The sequence below is a fragment of the Parus major genome, chromosome 3, assembly GCF_001522545.3.
Source record: "Parus major isolate Abel chromosome 3, Parus_major1.1, whole genome shotgun sequence".
Classification (NCBI taxonomy): domain Eukaryota; kingdom Metazoa; phylum Chordata; class Aves; order Passeriformes; family Paridae; genus Parus; species Parus major.
The window spans coordinates 51,780,346-51,801,966 of record NC_031770.1 but is presented as its reverse complement, the minus strand read 5'-3'; the positions used below and the strand labels follow the sequence as shown (position 1 = coordinate 51,801,966).

At 41.7% G+C, this 21,621-nt stretch overlaps 1 protein-coding gene across 8 annotated transcripts in view; it reads left to right on the top strand.

The window, feature by feature from the left end:
• HIVEP2 (HIVEP zinc finger 2) overlaps positions 1 to 18,908 on the top strand; it is a 137,688-nt gene extending 118,780 nt beyond the window's left edge. For 7 of the 8 annotated variants that reach the window (XM_033512724.1, XM_015620962.3, XM_015620958.3 and 4 more), the window contains 5 exons: positions 83 to 237; positions 5,325 to 5,500; positions 8,079 to 8,180; positions 8,743 to 9,653; positions 16,361 to 17,179. In XM_033512724.1, coding sequence (XP_033368615.1) covers positions 83 to 237; positions 5,325 to 5,500; positions 8,079 to 8,180; positions 8,743 to 9,653; positions 16,361 to 17,179 — 2,163 coding nt within the window. Of the gene's footprint in view, positions 1 to 82; positions 238 to 5,324; positions 5,501 to 8,078; positions 8,181 to 8,742; positions 9,654 to 16,360 lie in introns of all 8 variants that reach the window. The other variant, XM_015620959.3, reaches the window with a different exon arrangement.
• Positions 18,909 to 21,621: the final 2,713 nt, after the last annotated feature.

The following is a 21,621-nucleotide window of genomic DNA, read 5'->3' as shown; positions in this document are numbered from 1 at the left end:
GGTATGTTAAAAGTATTTGAAATGAAGTGTGCATGTATTGTATGCTCCAGAAGTAACACCCTTCCTTGACTTTGTTCTGCAGATGAAACACGAGCCATTCTTCTTGTTTGGCAGCAAGCTTGAAAAGAAAGTAGTGGGGAATATTATAAAAGAAAGAGTAAAAGGAGACATTCATGGAGATAAAGACATTACATCCAAACAAACTGAGCCGATACGAATTAAAATCTTTGAAGGAGGGTAAGAAAATATAACTGGAAATTTCAAGCTCAGACTGTAATTTTAAAGACATTTGAAAATGAATATGAATTAATTAGAATGTGAACAGTCTCCTGTATGCTTGCCATGTCTTGTAGCTCCCAAGTCTCTTCTTTTTTGTGTATTTGTCAGTCTCAAAACGCACTGCAGGGTACCTGTATACTCACTTTGGGCTCTACTTTGTTAGTAAGACAATTGTTTTCCATATGTGTGAGAGCAGTCCCTCAAAATTGTTACTTTAATTCCTTAAGTCATAAGGAAGTGGATGAACTGGTAACATTTTGATATTTTCTATGCTGTTTCTTTGTATTTAATGACTTCCATGAAGATATGTTTCCATTTTTAGGCACAGTATACTTCCACTCAGTTTAACGGGTTGACCAGGCATGCATAGCCTTATTCTTGTAATTTTGTATTATTTACTGAGGTTGGATTTTGGAGATAAAATGTATAATGCCAGTGAAATCTATGGCATCTAAGACTAATCCATAGATCTGTCATGTATGGTTGATGAAATAATGTTTAATTTTACTGTGGCAATGTATCACTTAAGTGGTAACAGAAACAACATAAAGGGAAAAGCAATTCACATTGTTGTGAGGCTTAAGAAACTTAAGAAAAGAAAATGAAATAGACACTTGTTTGTCTCTGCAGTATACTCTAAAATGGAAGATAGTTTAGTTTCTTTTACAGAATTCTGACACAATGAAATTAGTTTGCTAGTTTTTAGTAGCGCATAGTCAGGTGGCCAAACAAGATGTGTTTTTCAGTCTTTCCAAACTCAAATGGTCCCACAGCACTGTTTTATTAGGGTAACTAAATAGGTCAGGAGGGAGATGTGAGAAATTCATACATCCATTTCCTTCTCCTGTCAGTCTGTACCCTTTAAAATCTCAGTTGTCCTTCATTGATGTTGTCTTTTTGTCTAAGATTGAGTAATCTTCATGAAATTACCTTTGCCATTTCTCTGTAGTCTGCAACACTGAAGGAAGATAGCCTACATCTTGCCTGAAAGACTGAAAAAGTTTTGGAGATTTTTATAGGTGTGCTGGCCCAGACACCCTTATCCTGACTCTTCTCTGTAGTTGTACCTTACCCTAGTACTTAAGCCAGTAGACTGGCTTTGCAAGACTGACCCAAATTCAGTGGTGAGCAAGAAATTTTACAAGAAAGTTGTAAAATTCTAAGTTTACAAGAAATTTAAATAGCTGTTGTTTCAACTCACACCTACTTTGAAGTATTAAATTTGCCTGCTTCCAACTGTATACCATTTCTGAATATAGTCCAGCTGAAGATAGTCTGCCTTGATGTAAGCTGCATGATGAGAGGTCAGAAGAGTAAAAGTGTGTTAAGAAGAGCAACTTAAAGGAGGATTCAGATGAGTGTGAGTTGCAGCAGTTCACTCTACAAAAAACTTCTACTAATACTTACTTCAAGAAATATTGTGCGTTACTTGCACTACCTTAAGTTTTTCTGTATACCAATAAGGTACATGAAACTATTTGAGTAAAATCATTTAATTCACACTTCACCTAGAAATGTCTCCTAGTAATACTTGACTATGTTTAGATAAGCTTTGAGTAAAACAAAACATGAGAAACCTTGATATGCACATCAGTTTCTGGAGTGGGGAGAACAAATAGTCTGTGCAATAGACTGGGACTTCCTCAATAGAAAAATATAAAGAGCAAAACTCCAGCAGGTGATGCAGTATCAGTAGGTCCACTCTACTCACACATCATAACTTTATGGTACATTTTACAAGAATTATTTGTGAAAGAATAGATTTGTTCTTTCCATTCTAGACATTCAGTTGGCTCTTTTTTAAATTGATGTAATATACCTTAGACATTATTGTCATGTCTTGCACTGCTTTCTGTCCTGGTTATTGAATTTTTCCTTCTCTTCAAATTATTGTCTATGACTTCTTACAACTAGTTTTTGATGCGGATGTGTTTCTATGCTGTCTTCTTCTTGGCTGTTAGATGAGCTATTTTGTTCTCCCCTCTTTGAGCACATCTTCATCTCCTCTTAGCATGTGGTGCACTGAACTATATAGCAAATGTCTGTTGTCTTCATGTCACATTTTCTGTTCTGGACAGGCAAGCATGGGTGGTCATATCTTGTTTCAGGAGGATATTTTCATTTTGATTTTATGTTTTCATGGGGAATGGGTTTCCTTAGGCTTTGTGATTGCTTTTGTCTCATAGGTGTGAAGAAGGTAATTAGCTGAGAAAGATCTGTGGTTGTCTGTTTTCGGTTTGTGGGAAAGCCTGTCCACCTGGCAGGGACATGTAGCTCTGCACAGCTGCCTTGTGCCAGTGGGGTGGATCATTCATATGACACCTGGGCAAAAAGCAGATAGCTGAGGCTGGGGATGAGTGAGAAGCTGAAGGATCAGAATCAGAACTGAGGCAAAAACTAGATCATCGTATCATGGCATTATGGTTGGAAAAGACCTCTAAGATCATCAAGTCCAACTGTCAGCCAGTACCACCAGATGTCACAGCACATCACCTCACTGCAGAAACCCCACCAAGAGCATTTTGTAAGCATTGTAGCAGAGGGAGTTTGGAAGGAAGAAGTTTAACCACTGTATTATTACCACTGGCAGGTGGCTTGATTCAAGTGAAATTATCTGAATCACAAAATCTGATTTCCATCATCTGTGACTGCAGATGTGACTGATGGGATATGAAGCAGTATTTCTCAAAGAAAAACAGTAATTTAAGTTCATACCTTGTTGCAGTACAGTTAGTTGCTAATGGTGTGCAAAGAAAAAGGGACAGGACAAGCAAGCCTGCTCATCTGACATCTACCTTAATGACATTATCAGCTGACAGCAAGAATTCACAGTTTGCTTCTCTTTGTACTTTCATATCTATCAGTAATAGACTCTAATTGAAAAACACAAATAAAATAATATTTTGGATAGAAATTGCAGGACTCTGAGACTTGTTAATGCTTTTTAACTCAAGGGTCCCCTCTTAGTCAAATTCAGAGCAGCAGTGGCCAAAGTCCTTTCATGGGTATTACAAAGTAGGAAGGGGAAAATTCCTCAAAGCTTTGAGAGAGGTGCAGGTTAGCAGTAAGATCGAATATTCCTGAGGTCTAAAAGGTAATCACCATAGACTCAGACTTCTGGTCCTTTAGTTTTTGCACCAGCCCTTCTTTAAATGTCAAGTTTGTGTGTGTCATTTCTCTCACAGTCATTGTTATGATGAAGCATTCTTAAAGAGTCAAGGTCAGTTGTGGCCGAAAACCGTCTATATGAATGATGAAGAGACACGTTTTATCATTGTCTTTGTGTCCAATGGGATTTGACAGGTGACAGAAGCCAGTGGAATGAGGTCAAGCAGAAGAAGAGCAGAGATGGAGCAACAGAAAAGCACATGTAATAGCACAGCATTTATCTTACGAGTATCAATCAGGGGTGGCATGGTAGACTCCATCCCAGCAAAATCAGACTGTAGGAAAAGATAAAGAGAAGATAAAATAGCAGTATTTCAAATAATAATGGGCTTCTTTCTTTTTTATCTGTGGGAGAAGGCTTGGAGGTAGTTGATGAAGCAGTGGATAGAGAGATGACTAGCAGTCATTGGCATGTGCGTTTGAAGGAAAACCTGGGAAATGGGGCAGCCAGACAACCAAGATCCCAAAAATGTCTTACAGAAAACCTGCTAGAGAGATTGCTAAATATTAAATTACATTAGACTATGCCAGTTTTTCCCATGGTGCCTGGGACAGTGAAGGAAATGGGAGAGGTACAGCTTTGCTGGAAATGAGATGAAAAAACCTGAATTTAGGCATCCACATTTGAAAGAGGAGCTAATGTGTTTAAAAGATAAGAAGATGGACTTGAGAACAGGACACTGTTTTATGTTATTCTAAGATACTAAATTCAGAATTTATATTGCCCATTATATAGCTAAACATATGGGAAAGTGTTCATCTAAGAACAGCACACTAGAAAAATTTTCCAGCTCTGTAACCCAAAATTTGCCACTTTTTTCTTGCAGAGTTATCATCACATTAACAGAATCTTTTACACAGTCCCTTTTTTATTTAAAGTACTGAATGTCGGTACCAGTGATATTTTGTGGACTGTGCATCCACAGAATGACTGAAAGTACTTTTGCTGCTTAGGAAGAGGGCAATAGAGGACAGAGGGCAGGAAAAAACCATCATTTCTCAGTTCTTTCACTTCCTGGATTTTACTTTGGATGAATGAGGATGAAATTCTTTCCCCAAAGGAATGCCCAGCAGTCTTCAAACCTCAGAGCAGCCTGAGTAGATTCCCTAGACTCTTTTAGATTTCAGTATTAACAATTCAGCATGATAATAAAGGCAATGTACAGCTTTACATAGATTTTCATATTTATTTTCTAACTACATACTATGTAATCAGCAAAAATAGCATAGAAATCTTACGTGAGTGCTAAGAAAAAATTCAGTAACAGCTTTCTTCAAACTATCCATGTTTGAGATATACCATTTTATTTCTAAAGCATCACATACCTGAGTGAACTCAACTCGGTGTCTCTTTAGGGAGCGATTTATCTTTGGGAATGTCAGGCATCTGTAATGTGAATGCATACATCCTTGTTCCCTTTATGCTTAATGGGAAGAAACGGGCATTTCCAGGATGTAATTTATCTGATCCCAAGGGATAAATACACTAAAATAGTTAAATGAACCGTGCTGGAAAACAACGCTGTTTTCAGTGGTGGTAAATATCTGTGCTGTACGAGACTACAGTGGGCTGAAATAAATCCAACCTGCAGGCTTTTATTTTGAGTTGTGTCTATAGGAATGGTTGTTCATTGGTTTCCTGACAAGGTGTTTATACTGTTCTCATACTGCAAACTGTTGGTCTCATATTGTTTAAATACACTGGGACCAGTACATTCTCTGAAAGCCAAATACTTTATGAGTTCCAGACTGAAAATTCAATTGTTCCTTTGGACTTCTGTGAGTTTGATGATGAGGATCAGATGCATAGAAGAAATGTTTATACATGTATGAGACCTAGAGTCTGTATGACTTAAATATTTGCTCTCTTCCAACAGGTATAAATCAAATGAGGACTATGTATATGTCAGAGGTCGTGGCCGAGGAAAGTACATTTGTGAAGAATGTGGCATTCGCTGTAAAAAGCCAAGCATGCTCAAAAAACATATCCGCACTCACACTGATGTCCGGCCTTACGTATGCAAGTTGTGCAATTTTGCCTTCAAAACTAAAGGTACTTGACCCTTTTTGCTGAACTCTTGCCACTTCTGGAGCTATTTTGTCTTCTGGGATCCAATCACCCATTGCAATCAAGGAGAATATTTTCTTCAGAATAAAATTGTTGTGTTTATATATACAGGAGTCTCTTACAGAGTTTGTTCTCTTCTGTTTAATTGATCCAGGGATTTTGTAAGGCTCTGAAACTCCTTGTATAGCTTCATTATGACCTATAGGCTCTTGGCTGGTCCTTCTGTCTGCAGAGAAAATGTAGTAGCATAAGAACCACCCAAAAACTAATACTCTGCCAACATTGTTACATGGTGCAAATTTTAATTGCAGCAACACTTAAATGCTACCAGGAGACCACACTTCTTATGACATAATGTAGAAGCAGAGCATCAGCTGCTGAGGAATACATGCCTTCACAGGCTTTACAGTGGGTCAGTTTCAAGTTTATAAATAATGTATGTCTCCCAGATGGGCTGCTCCATCCACTGTGGCATTAATTATGAATAGAGATCTGATAGCTTCTGTTCACATGTATTTATCAGCACAGAAAAAAGCTTCCATTTGTCACCCTGAGGCCACAGATAATGATATTCTTTGGAATTCAGATTTGTGATGCAACCATTTCCTTGAGAGAAAAAAATCCTTTCCTTGGTATCATTTCTTTGTAGCATAGCCTAAGTAAGCCTTACATTCTCAGTTTTTTAGCTTCCCTTTGGCAGACAAAAGAAATGGATTCTGGTCCCAGTGCAGTGAAACTTAACTCAAAGGGAGAGAAAGGAAGCTGAAGGAGATTTCTCCCAAGATCCCAGTGCAGCTTCATGGCTGTTTTGAGGATTGAGAATTGTAATAGTTTCCATGACTCCAGCATTTCTTCCTGTGCCAAAGGAATGGTAGAAGATCCATCAACCTAATTTAAGATGAGAACTTTCATGGGCATGTAGAGACAAAGACAAGGAGCTGCTTGTTTGTAGTCCCAGTAGACCATCATGAGCTGTTCTCATATCACTGCTTACATTTGACATATCTGGAGGAATGGGTCTTGAGGAGGGCCTTGAAGTACATGACCGTACTGTGGTTTTACAGCTGTGTTCAGAGAGGACATTCTAGGAAGAACAGGTGGCATGGAAAAAAAAAAATTAAAAAAAATAGAAATTGCTTGCTGAAGCTGGCATTTCTGACAAAGAATAAGAAACATGAGGCAGGTGGTTTCCTATTGCACAAGAAGGACATTAGTAGCAAGAGACTAGATTAGCCTTCCAAGTATAAGAAGTGTTTAACCAGTGTATTACTGATTATAAGCAGTTGTCAGCCTAATAACTATGGTTTCTATTTTGCTGAGAGCAGTAGGTGACAAACTTTCAGAGGTACTTAGGTTTTCAGTTTTTCTGAGCATTTAACCATCCAGAAGCATCAGTGGCCAAGTTAGCCTCTCCATACGGTGCACAGGCACAAGAAACTCCTACAGAGAAGGGAATTATTTGAACTAGCTGGAACTGAAAGTCTGAGAAGAGCCTGGCTTGTGAGTTTCTAAGCACACCTGCACTATCCAGCAGAGGGGGTTAAGTGTTCCTGCCCCAAGATGGTGTCTGGAGATGCTGGTTGGGGTCCTGGAAGCAGCATAAATGCATTTCCAGAGGGCTTTCCTTGAGCTAAGAAGCACCCTGTCTTGGTAGTGGGTTGGGTTTGCTTGTGCCATGCTTTCCCTTTTGGGTGTTAGAATGAGACTGAAGTGGCAAATGGATTAGAGCGATATTCTCCAGCTTGTGCTTTGTACTCAAGATTCTTTGTCATGAAATGTCTCTTGGGGCCAATCTCGACCCAGTTTTTTTATCTGTGAAAAAACAGACCAAGACAGGCACTCCAGAAAGTCAATATCTAGTATTAGATTGCTCCCCCAGGGGAATGTGAGATTTGCTTTCAAATCTCTGCTGTGTCTGGTTCAGATCTGTACTCTAAGTCTGGGAGCTGAACCTGAATTTCCCACATCCCAGGTGGATGCTGTGAGCACAGCTCCTCTCAGGTCAGAGACTGCAACTAGACGGTAAACTTGAGAAGTCTCTCATAACTGTTCTTTTGGTTTTTTGTGGCATACTTGTGCTTCCAAATGCTTCAAATACATGGAGCATTTAGAAACCATGTGCCAAGTAAATGGGAGAGCCCTTACCATGAGGGTGCCACTGTGCATACAGGAGCATGAGCCCTGAGTGGCTGCTCTGCTGTGGACTTATTTTGATGTCTAAGCAGTCTGTACGTATCATGAACAGTGAGTCCAGGAACAGGTAACATCCAAAAGTGAGTATTTTAGGAGTGAGTAAATACCATGTGGAAAATTGGAGAGATGCCTATGTACCTCTCAGGCCCTGAGTTTATTTGAATTTTGTATTCTCTTAAGATATAAAAATGCAGTCTCATTAAAACAGGCTCTGAGACCAGTGGTATAGATGAATCCGACCTATCTCTTGTGGGTTTTTTAAAGCTAAAACCCATTGTCTGCAGCATAGTGGAATTCAGATGTACCAAAACCTTACCTGAAAAGTGATCTTTGTTGTTGTTCATTAATTACATCAATCTCTGATCCATAGGAAATCTGACAAAACATATGAAGTCTAAAGCACACATGAAAAAATGCTTGGAGCTTGGAGTATCAATGACATCTGTGGATGATGCTGAAACTGAAGAAGCAGGTATGTCAAAATGATTTAATTTAGTTGGAATGGCCTCATTCCAACTCAAGTATGGAAAGTATGAAATCTGCAAATGACTCATTGCACTTTAGCACAGTGATGGGCATGGGAAAATATATTACAAGTATTTGAGGCATTTTTTAATTGAGAGTTAACTTTTTAATAAACAGGAAGTAAAAAAAGAAAAAATATCCTACCTAGTTGTCTGGGTTATACTTTTTTACATGAAGAGGCACTAGAAATAAAAGGATGGCCTATTGTCATCTGTCTCATACGAGGTTCCAAATCTTGCCACTTAAAATGTGAGAGATGGCAACATTTAGTGATGTTGCAAGGTAGTGTAGGATGAAGTTGCTTTTGTACTTCCTTTCAGAACTTTTTAATAGAGTTTTAAGGTATTATTTTGAAAAACATGTGGATTTAATCCGTGAGGAATGGCTTTATGCAGCCATCCCAGATGAAGAGCATCCAGCAATGCCAATGAGTGTGCTGGGTGGGGAATGGCTGTGGTGTGAGAGGTGGGATATATGCCAATCATTTGGACTTGCTGTGGTTGTTTCAGAAAATATGGAGGACATGCAGCAGGAAACAGAGAAGAGCAGCAACCTGGCCGGGCTGTCAGCAGAGCACCAGTTTTCTGACGCGGAGGAATCGGATGGCGAGGATGGCGATGACAATGATGATGATGATGAAGATGAGGATGATTTTGATGATACTCAGGGAGACTCGACACCAAAAACCAGATCAAGAAGCACCAGCCCGCAGCCCCCTCGGTTCTCCTCCCTGTCAGTGAACTCGGCTGGGGCATCGCAGGGGGCTTCCCCCGAGGGCTCCCTTTCCGTGGGACACTCTTCCCTCATCAGTTACTTGGTCACCTTACCTAGCATTCAGGTTACTCAGCTTATAACACCAAGCGACTCCTGTGAAGACACACAAATGACAGAATATCAGAGGTTTTTCCAGAGTAAGAGTACGGATTCGGAGCCCGATAAAGACAGATTGGACATACCCAGCTGCATGGATGAGGATTGCACGCTTTCCTTAGATCCCAGTTCTTCTCCAAGGGACCTCTCACCTTCCAGTCGACAATCGTCACCTGGCTACGATTCTTCACCCTACAGAGATAACTCACCAAAGAGGTATTTAATGCCAAAAGGGGATTTGTCACCCAGAAGGCATCTGTCACCCCGAAGAGATATTTCACCCATGAGGCACCTTTCCCCGCGGAAGGAGGCTGTGCTGAGGAGAGAGTTATCACCAAGACGGGACGTGTCACCAAGACGTCACCTATCGCCAAGGAGACCAATGTCACCAGGGAAAGATGTGTCTGTTCGAAGAGATTTGTCTCCCAGGCGAGAGAGGAGATACATGGCCTCCGTCAGAGCGGCGTCTCCCCGGAGGGGCTTGTACCATAATCCAGCATTGTCCATGGGTCAATATTTGCAGTCTGAATCTATTCCAGTGGGACATTCAGTAAGTATGAAGGAACATTTTCATTCCTCTTGTCAAAAACTGTGCTCTTACTGAATTTGTGCATTTCAGTAATCTCAGCAGCTTTGTAGAAGAAGTTAAAACTTTGAACCTTGGTGGGAAGTCCTAGGACAAATGCAAGAACTTTGGAATAGACAGGAACAAAGTCAGGATGCTGATTCATTTAGATGGACTAGAGTCAGCCTAAGGGAGAAGTGTTCACTTGGCAGAATTCTGAGTAGCTCCATCAACTTCAATGAAATTAGGCTGGTTTGCATTTTCTGCCTCCATATTCATTATATTATGTATATATTATACATTATATATTGTATATTATATATTAGATATATACACGTGTATATATATATATATATGTATGTATGTATGTATATGTATAATTTTTTTAAACAGTCCAGAAGGCTTACGTGGTTTGGGAGGCTTGCTTCTGCTCTGTAAAAATCTTGTATTTCCTGGACTCTCAGGCGAGATCAAGCCAAGTTCAAGGCTTAAAGCCCTGTTCTTGTGATATGGTGCCCATCACTGAGTATTGTTTAATGGAATAAAAATGCTAAGATAATGAAACCTCTTAGAAAAGCAGAGTGCACACTGAAATCAGGATCTGTGGCTGGAATTTAGATGCTATAATTGTGTGAGAGGAGCAGGAAGCTGTCTGCCCTGCAGAAAGTGCTGCAACTGTCTGTGTGGAAATATGCAAAACTTGCACAGCTGCTGTCTGTGCTCTTCCCTTTTGGTAACTTTTGACCAACCCTAGCATTCACAAAGCATTCCCTCCACAAATAGATTACATCTTCTGAGATAAGATGGCCTTGCTATGTGTGAATTTATTTACTTATTTACTATGCTTCCCTCGCCATGTTGCTGTTGTGGCTGCCCTCTCATTGCCTGCCTGTGTGCGGGTTCAACCTGGGCAAGCTGTGACAGTCTCAGATGATCTCAGAACTCCTTGCTCCCTGCTCTTCTCCTGGCTGACCTCTTCTCCCTGCTCCCCCATTCCCAGTCTTCTTGGCTCTCCATGTATTCTTTGTGCTCTTCCTCTGTGGAGGAGAAGAATTGAACCCGGAGCTCATACAGTCAGCATTTCTCAGCACTCTTGTGATTTTCTCTGCAGAGTCAGGATGATGTATTTATTATCTGCTGCCAGGAATGTAGTGAGGGATGCTCCTAGGGAAAAAATGTTTGGGGTAGGGATGGACCAAAAAGAGCTGAGATGCTGCCAGCCTGGCAGATCCAAAAGTGATTTCTCAGTATTTCGGGGGTATAAGGGAAAGCTGCAACTTGAGGGGCCATATTTATAGGAGAGAGCAACACAGGCACTTCTCCCACATCTTAGACATGGCCCCATGACCTAATAAGTTGTTCAGGAGAGCACTGGAGAGGGGTGACAGATTAAACAGCCCTTGAGAAAGGGCATGCTGAAACCCTGCTGCACTCTCATAGGAGTGATCACTGCACAGCTGAGAGAGGATACAAATCCCACCAGCAGTTCTACTGACTACATGAGGAAGCACAAGTAGGTGAAGAGTCACCAGTTTAATCAGTCATGATGTCTTAGTATCAAATGAGTGGGATCATGTGGGATTCTACAGCTGACATTGTGCAGGGTGCCCCAGTCCCTCATGTCCCACATGAGACATGCTGGCATCCTGTAGTAAAGATTTGGGATGTGTAATGATGCTAGCAAAAGCATGTTAACAGTCATCCTTGGCCATCTGACAGTTCTTGCTGTAATATTTTTCTTACGTGTTATGCACACCTTCCAGCAAGGCATTTAACACATTGTAAGGACTCTCTTAGCACTTCTCATTCCTTCTTTTGAAAAGTCCACCATGCCAGATGGACTTGTAAAGCTTACCTTGTTTTTGAGGTAGAGTCAGGCACGTGGCAGTGAAAAATACATTGTAAAAGATCAATTGTCTTACAGAAAGCAGCAGTAACTTGATGGCATGTTGAGTGTTTTGAGAGAGAAGGCCAGACCTCAGTAGAGTCACTACAATCTGAATACAGGAGGCATCACTGGAGCCCAGGCAAACTTAAATGAAAAAAAATGACAAATGAGGATGATTGCCATTTGCAACAAATGACTGCAGGGAAGAAAAGATGGATTCCTCGTCTCTTGATGCCTTTCTGGAAACTGTACTTTAGCCAAACATTAGACAAGCTTAAGTGAAACACAAGTTATTATACTCAGCATGTGGGAAGACAAATAACACCTGAGCTTGCTATAAATGAAAGCTGTCAGAGAGGAAAAAGGAATAAAAGTTGTTTTTCATATTTTAGACTAGTGAAATCCAGCAGACCAAAACATCATTAGCAGCTGCATTGGTAATGCATATGCCAGTTTACAATCCCTAAAACACTTTAAGAACTGCATTGGGTTCCCAGTCCTTGAAGGAAAAAGGGCAGTTTTGTGCATCTAGTGCTTGCAGTTCCCAGAAGAGGCCAGTTTTCTTTCTTCTCAACTGAAATGTTTGTATTTGCTCTAACCTCTTTGGCCAGTGCTGGTCTAGTTGCCCTTCATCTTGCTTCCTGCTCCATGCATTTTGGTGGTCTTGTACAAAAGGCTTGTAAAGTGCTCTGGCATTGAAAGCACCACATAGAAAGCAATTAAAATTATTTGCTGAGGAAGTGGAAAAGAGCATGGTGAAAGTAAATTCTTTTTTTAGATTGTATAAAAATACAAGAAAATACACACTTTTTTTTCCTGTGGCATTCAATAACAGGATACACTCTTGCAACAGAGTACTCTGCCTAAAGTAGCCTAATTCTCTAGTGTATACTGGGTCACACTTGGCTTTGACAAGTTAAATTGGTGTCTTTAAAATTAATGCCAGATATCTTCTGCTCTCTAAATACAGTTGGGATCTTCTCTTCTGTCAATGCCAGAGGTTTCTTCCCTTACTGAGAAGACTGATGCCATTATCAAAGGGCTCAGATTCTTCTTCCCAGTCACCTTCTGCCAGTACCAAGAAAAAGAGAAGGAATAGGAAGGCTTCATTTTTTCACACTGAGTGAATCTCTTTTAGCATTTTAGTTTGGATCAGGCATATGTCTCTGCTGTCATATTTTTTGTGCATTGACTCATATTTTCAGATCAGTCTTGGTGAAAGTGACCTGGATTGTTGTCAGATGGAATTAAACTGCAAATGTGCACCAGGAGGGCAGCAGGTGCACTTGAACTGTGAGTGACCGTTCAAGTGACTGCAAAGAGGCCACATAGGGTTAATCTGAACCAACCTTCCCTTCCAAACCCACAACACATGCATTGTGAATGTGGGATCCAGCACAAACAGTTTTCACTCCATTCCTGCTTGTCCCAGCCCTTAGTACACCCTGCTACTTCCTAGCACAGACCAGAACTTTTGCCTCTTCTTCCAGTCCCAGGATAGACACAACAAGATCGAGAAGGTGCCTTGCTGTGAGTGGTACAGACTTGTCTCTCACAACTATTTCAGCTTCTAGGCAGTAGTGGATTTTGCTTGTGTTGCCATCTTGTTGCTCATCTCATTCATTTTGAAGTCTTGATATATTCAGAAGAGCTGACGGGAACTATATGACCACTTGGAAGTTGATAGGACTTAAGGTCCTTTGGTCATCCCAAACATGGATATTAAATCCCTTCCCAAAAACTCACTGTTCTATCATCTTGAGTGAAATGCATTCTTGTACAGAGAGCCAGAAACTTATGAATTCCAAGTAAACTCTAAATATTTTCACTGGTTCATCTGGGCTACTATGGTGCATTCTCTGCCAGGCTGCAAATTGAGTTGATCCTGGAAGTGAAGGCCACATGGAGTTATAATCATTTTATTATGCATCATATCTTTCAGGAGGCACATTGGCGGTATGCTTTGCTACTGACTTTCACTCCAGAGTTCAGTGTTTTCTGTTTTTTAACTTTAAAAAATCTCAAGTACTTTATGATGTGCTAATCAAAGAGACTATTTTCTACCCAACGTGTCTTTGCAAGCTGTGGTCTGAGGCTGACCAGAGGATGTGTGAAGGGTGCTTGGCTTTGAAATGTGATCTTCCTCTTAATCTCCCACAGCCTGATTTGGGTGATGTACCAGATACAGGGTAAACCCTATCTCATCCCTGAGGCATTCTGGGGGACTTGTGAAGCTGGATATGGCTTTGCTCAGGGGTGTGATGTGGCAGTCTATCTTTGTGACCAGGTCACAGCATTTAGTGAAAAGCTGCTACAGAATACTGCTGCTTGGGAAATTATATGTCACCTGGAATTGAAGGGAAATACGCTAAGCTGTAGCAAATGAAGATTAATAGGAAACAAACTGGATTCCCATCACCTGACAATGAGAACTCAGTTCACAGCACTGGCAGCAAACCATTCTGACTGCAGTGCAAAAAGATACTGTGACTTCCTGCACTGTGCTCTGTGATCTAGTACTTGCCCTGTCAGCTGAAGAAAGTCTTTGGATTTTCAGGATGCTGGTTGAAAAAAGACAGTCTTTCCCTGTGAATATGTGTGTCTGCTTGTAGGAATGAAAATGCTAGATATTGGTAAAGGAAATAAAAGCAGGATAAGAGGTAGGACCAGTTACTAGTGATTGTAGCCATTTATGTTTTCTGTTTCCAAGCTTACCTGCCAGAGCTAGAGAAAAATAATCCAGTATGTGCCCAGCCAGGCTTGGAAGGTATCCAATGACATGCACACGCTGTCACTATGTTAAAATCAGGCATGGGAGACATGTCTTGGATGATGCTGCTGATTCTAAAGCACACAGCAGTTTGTGTCATGTTAGCCACCTCTCTCCAACAAGGACAGGCTCTTGCTCTATTCCCTTTTGAAGCTTTGGAAGGGTAAAACATGAAGCCAGTGTCTTTCTCAATTTGTGTGTGACTAAGTTTATTCTTTGATGAGTTTTACTCTTTTTTTTCTCTCAATTTCCCTTAGCCCAAGTTCACATCAGATGTAATAGTAATAAATGTCATGGTGTAGGAAACATCCAAAAGGACAATATGACTGAGAAACTGGTTGACAGACCAAAGATGGAAAAAAAATAGGGGGCAAGCAGCTGTGCAGAGGTGAAGTTAGCAATAGGAAGGACTGACAGAGTAGGTGAACTGTCTTGTGGCTTGGCAACTGCAGTTTATTTTATATAATTTTCCCCATTCAGCAATATAATGTGTTGTCACTGGGGTTTCTTGTGACAGTTTCTGTTTTATGAGACTCAAGTGTCTCACTTTCTGAATAGGAAAATTCCCAACATAGATTAGTCTCTCAATAATATCTCTGAAGTTTGACTCTGATGATTATGGGTCACCCTTTCCTGTCTTAACATTGATTTATATTAAACAGGACAAAGCATCTGAGCACAGTGAGATTGAGCCCTTGGGTAGCACAGAAACTGAATCTTTAATTGCCCCCTAAACCAGCTCCCTGGGATGGGATCAAGAGGTTGCTTAATGCCTTGAGAGCTAGGATTTCCCAGCAGTGAACTGCTGCCACTTCAATGCATTGGCATTTAGCAGCACAGTCCTGGGGCTGCCACACCAAGGCTGTGGTACCATTGCAGCTCTGGGGCAATTGATCCATGCTTGGTCAATTTATAGAGCAGAGATGAGAGTTTTCATTCATTTAATTTCATATGAGAGTCCCTGAGAGTTGTGTGGCCAAATCCCACATATAATTATGAAAATGTCATCCTGCACTTCTGTCATCATTACTCCTCTGGTTAGCAATAAATGATACTTAATCATCAGATAGCAAACAAATTTTAAAACTTAAGAATGGAAAAAAAAAAAAGGAACCCAAAAGCCCAGGGCATATTTAATACTGAGTGGAGATGGAGCTATTTATTCTTCCAAGGCAGGAACTAATGGGAAGGCAGTGAAAATGTCAATACTGTGAGATTGGCTTTTATTAGCCGTTACAAAATCCCTCATTCTTCTCAATCCTATTATGAGTTGTTGAGTCCCTCTGGGACAGAATCATCACTTTTGCTCACAGCTGATGCCTGTGCTTTTGGTATTATTTATTGTTTACACTGCAGATAAGCCAGTGGGGTGCCCCATTGTCTCAATGACTAGAAAAATTTGTGTCTTCATTGCACAGAGACACTTGAACTTGCATGGAAATACCCACTTGCTTTCACCAAGGATTGGGTAAAGCTCCCAGGAGCAAGTGCCTTCTGTGGGGCTCAAGAGCAGATTTTTCAGAAGGCAGTAAATACATACATACTGTCAAATATTCCCTGTTATGCTGAGCAGGGGTGGTGAGCAGGGGATGTTCGGACATGGACTTCTCTGCAACAAAGTTTAAATACCAGCATGGTTTTCCAAAAGAGAGGGTAAGATGGATCTCATGGCCAAATTCTCCTGGGGAATGAAAACCTATCTACCCCAAATTCTGTTCAAAGTTTCAGTTGAATATAATACCCTCCACTTCCTGACCTAAATTGCTGCATTGTGTTGCTGAACTCCCTTCACTGGCCACTGCCTTTCAGCTCAGAGGCATGAGCCCTGTAGGGCTGAGCTAAGCAAAACCTCCTCTGTTGTTTGGATATGCAATTAGTGGAGTTTTCCAAGTGCTTTGGGATCCATCTGGATGAAAGGTGCTTCGTGAATGGAAGGTTGTGTTAGACAGGAAAGGAGATAGGTGGTTTGGCAGCCAGACAAGAATTCTGCTAGTAGCATTGCTGACATGTCTTTGTTTTTTCTTCTGGTTACAGAGGAGGGGGTTGTCTCAGGCACCTTACTTCAACATATATGGAGAAAAAGGAGGCATGGAGCACCGCAGGCCTAGCCTGTTCCCCGAAGGTCCGAGCGACTACGTCTTCAGTCATCTTCCACTACACTCCCAGCAGCAGATCCGAGCACCTATCCCCATGATGCCAATTGGGGGTATCCAGATGGTCCATTCAGTCCCCGTGGCCCTTTCAGGTTTACATTCTCCGTCCACTCTGGCCCTGCAGAGGGAGGTCTCTGAGGAGAAGCAAAGAGGAACTGCGGAAACCCTTACAAAAGAATCGTATAGTATTTCTAAGCACCATGAGAAACGTACCTCTCCGCACAGCTTGCACCCCGCTGCTCCCCCCAGCGCCCCCTCCTCGCCGCTGCTGTTGCTGGCGCAGAGCACATCCGAGGACAGTGTCGTGGCTACCGAGAGGGAGCAGGAGGAGAACATACAGACTTGTACAAAAGCCATAGCCTCTCTGCGAATCGCCACAGAAGAAGCCGTTCTGCACGGGGCGGAGCAGCTGCAGAGGCCTTCTGAGCCTCACCAGAAACCCTTAGAAAGTGCACATTTTAGCATTAAACACTTTAGTGGATCTGAGCCGGGCCAGCCCTGTGCCTCAGCCACCCATCCTGACTTGCACGGTGGTGAACAGGACAGTTTTGGTACATCACAGACTGCGCTAGCCCATCCCACATTTTACAGCAAGAGCTTTGTGGAGGTCCAGCAGCTGGGCTTTCACAGCAGGAGCGACCCCCCATCAAGCACACAGGAAAGGAAAGATCCGTCATCTGAGAAGAGCAAGCTGCATTGATCTGAGATGCATGGAGACTTTCACCCATACATTTACCCCACTTTTCTTTTTTTTCTAGAGATAGAAAAAGTATTCAACTTTACAGCATGCCTGTTCTAAGTTACAGTAGTTTGCTATTATATATACTTTTGTTATATCAAAAGAATTAGATAAAGTAACAAGTCATCATGAACCTGACCAAAACTAAATTTGAAATTCTTATTGGGTCTGGTACTTTTAAATTGTACAGATGTTTGTGCCTTTTCTTTACTTTGCTTATATTCTTATAAGCATTTTTTTAGCAGTAATTTGTACATATTTTAGAATTTGTGTATCTGCTTTGTAATAAATGTAATTTCTTTCCTTTTTTGGACACTTGGATCTAAATGATGTAAAACAGAACAGCATCAATATATGTGAGGTTGCACTAAAACATATTTTTATATGATTAAAACTGAACAGCTTTTATGTACAGCTCTGATTCTGTAATACTAATATTTATTTACTTTGTTTCATAAATTGTAAATTTTTTTCTTAATGTTGTGGATTGCTTTTCTATGTGAAGCATGGGATTTACTGTTGCGTAATTAGAACAAAATGTATATTGTAAAACAAGATATTTAAACTAGAGTATCTTATCTTATTCTGCACTTATGCATTAGTTATAAAAAAAAAAAAGATAAAAGATGTATCAGTCAGTTCTTAACTCTTGTAATTTTTTTTGTCTCTTGTTTGCCGGATTGACTATAACTTAAGTGCTGATTGTGATTTTAAACTGATAGTACCGTAAAGCATTAAAGTAAAACAATGTGCTATTGTGAGTTTTTTCAAAGCTTTATAAAACAGTTATAAATATATTAAAAGTATTTGGTCTTATGTGAACATGTTGATCTATATACTCCTTAAAAAGCTATGGGAAAACATTCCACCCCGTGTAAATATGTGCATCACTGGTGCCATCTGTGTAGCTCACCGGGACCGGCAAGGTTTGCTATGCTGGTGCTGCCGGGAGTGGGGTGCTGCTGACTGCCGGAGGGCAGAGCCCAGCAGCGTGCTGACCCACTCCTGGCCTCCAGCAGCAGGGTGGCGAGGCCCCTACGGCCGCCTGGGGCTGGGCGAGGAGCTGGCCTGCTGGCTGGACAAACGGCGCCCTGCCGAGCCTGGCAGTCCCCTGCTCCTCAGGGCCGGCCAAGGGGCATAGGTGTCACGAAGAAGCGCCCTGGAGTATCAGAGAGGGGTTTGGAGAGGAGAAAAAGGTGTTTCCTTGCACTTGAACTCCACAGCTGGCCACTCCCTACTGCAATACCCCTGCCAGCTTCGTGGCAGCTCCCGTTCTGTCCCGTTCCGTCCTGTCCTGTGGACGGAGGTGTGTGGCCCTGCCGGCGAGGCAGAGAGCACCGCCACCCCGGCCCCTTCTGAAATGGGTTCATGGGCAAGAAAGTCACAGTCTTCCAGTGTAGGACCTCCACTTGGGCAAGGTTTGCTCCAGAGGGAAGGGAGGAGGAGCCCGGGCTTGTGTTTGAACACGTGTGGTGGGTTACCACTACCACCAGCAGCATGCGTGCACGCACGCACGCACACACACACACACTCAAACACACGCATGCATACGCACAGATGAAAGAAACCAACGACCCGGATTATATTTTGTGCTATTTAGTGGATTATAAATCTGTGAAAACAAGTTTGTATATTGAAAATACATCTAAGGAGTGTTCTTTAAAAAGAAATAAATATACAGTTACATGCATGAGGTGTCTAGTTTTCATGTGTTCTTTGAATTTTCCAAGTTTATTGGTGATCCAGCATTCTGCACAAGAAGCACCCTTAAAAATGTGAGTGGTAGTGAAAAATGTGAATCATATATTGGCTTTCTCACATCTCACTATCAAACCAAACCAGTTTATTTCTTTGGTAATACTGTGTGGGGGCAGAGCCACAGGTGGCATGTTGTCATAATTCTAGCATGATGGCATATGATTAGTGTAATACCATAATGGATGGTGACCACTTCAAAACATTAAAGGTTAGCTTCTCATACCCACTGCAATGTTCTGCCTTTATTCCAGATCACTGTGGTAACCTTGCCAAGATAAGCATATGCCAGAAAACTGGCTCATCTCAGACTGGAGAGAGGAGAAACAGTATATGTAGTTGGAGATGAGCAGCCTGTTGGATCATGCTTCCATAAAAAAAGGAGAACTCAATTATACATTTTAAATAAACAAGCTCCATCTGATAAAAGCCTCTCTCCTCCTGGGCTTCATGGCTGCATTGAGAACAAAATGCTCTGCACAATGATCAGCTAATCAGGTAATCATAGATATTTTATTAAAAGGGAACCAGGCAACCCCTGATGGTAAATGCTCTATTAACATTGCCTTTGTAAGCAACCCTCTTACTGTGGGAGTTACCTCTGACTTGTTTGATTATTTTAATTAATTTGCAGCTGCAATTTGCCATCCACCTTCTCAGCCTTGGGGCATTTTTTTTTTCTATAATCGGTGAGCAAGTATCACTGAAATTACATGTGATATTTTTGGGTTACAATGGAGCAACGCTGAAGAGGTTTCAGGTACTTACAATCTTAATTGTATTTTCTTAATGAGCTAATGTGTATACACTGCTTTGAAAAAAAACATACCCTCATACAAGGCCTAGGCATCAATGATGACTTTTCATGCTTTGGAAAGGGCGTGGAGGAGGAATGGCAGACACGTCTGACAAAATTTTCCCAGGCATGAGCAATTTTCAGAATCAACATAGCAAGTACAGCAACTGGGACTGGGGGACAAATAATTCCGTGAGCGCTCTGCCTGCGCTTCCCAGTGCAGCCCCCTGCAAGCTGCCTGCGGAGATGATGGTGCGGGGCTGTTTGTGCCCTGCTGTGATGAGCCTACAGCTCCAGCCTCCGTGCTGGGAGAATGCAGCTGCATGGCTCCCTGCCGGGAACATCGGGCTCCGGGCAGGACTGGAGCTGCCTGTGTGAGGCAGCCCCTCGGAGGGTGATGGGGAGGGGATCCCTCCACAATGCTCGGTGCGGTGGATGCACGGAGGTCTCTTCAGACCAAAAAGTGTAACCCTGAGCTCGCTGATGTAAGTGTTCTGTGTTTTCAGAAGGGGTGAAAAGAAGAGATTTAACAGGGGACTCTAGAATAAACTGCAGAACCAAACAAGGATCTTTATATGCAATGTGCTAAAAAAATTCTATGTCAGGAATATAATTACCTATTATATTGCTCAAAGAGGTTATAATTTTCCATGAAGATCCATATGTCTTTTCTGTAAACCCCAAGGGAAATACAGATGCTCTGGCAAGCTCTCTTTATTTTCCTCTCTCAGAATACTGTCACCAGAGTCACTTCAGGACTTACTTGCATCAGCAAGAGGGTGTATCAGTCTCTTATAACTGCCTGCACAATCCTCTCACGAAGCTTTAGATTCTGACTCAGGGTAGTAACTCCATAGCATGTTAAATACTTCTATGGGAACTTCCCCAGTGTAGGACACACTGCCAGGAGTGGATAACAATTAGCCCCCAATAAAAGGCATCATTAACTACAACAGACCCAAATGGAGTCAAGGGACTTAAGTACAAAAATTTCAATTTGAGAATGCTGCTGTCAAATCCCATTTAACCCTAGAGGCACCTCAATTTACGAGGTGCCCTGCCTTGTTTGAAGCTGTTTCCTGCTTTTGGGCACAAGGTGAACGTCCCTTCTTGGAACTGCTTCACACCTCTTCCCCTCCCACATTTACCTGGACACCAGAACACATGTATTTCTTGCCCTAGATTCTCCAAGGGACCTGCCCTACTGAGCGGGTCTTTGAAAATACCTGACATATGATGAAATATTCTTCCCTCTTGAATTATACTTTTGGCAAATGCTATCACCATCTTTTACAGATTAATTTAATGATTTTGTCCCCATTTATAAGTATCTAAAAAAACCCAAAACACCCCAAATCTCTATTGAAAATGGCTAAACCAACATCTCCAGTCTCCTAGGAGAGTGCCCTAAAGTGCCCCACAAGAAGTTTTTTCTTTCCTAATGAAGTTCTCCTACTGTGAAACAAAATATTCAAGATTCATTGGATCATCAATACCGTAGGCTACTGTCCCCAGGAGGAAGAGATGGATGTGCCCTGCTCAATAGGAAGAGAGCTGCCTGGAAAGCTGGTGAGTAGAGTGGTGTGACAGAGACTTAGAAGGACAAGGACTGAGTTCAAGCAGCTCCCTGCCTGAAATCTTTTAGACAGCTTGGAGAGCAGTTTCCAAACACGCTTTCTACTTAGCATCCAGCTCCTGTCTGAGGTGGCTGACTCCCTTATGTCCAACAGAGGCGGGCCAAAACTTAAAATTCTGGGCTTCAGAGTGAGGAACAAATCCCAAAAGTTAGGTGTTAGATTGCCTGATCCCTTTATTGGGTTTTGCCATAAATAGCCCAGGGAGAACAAGCCTT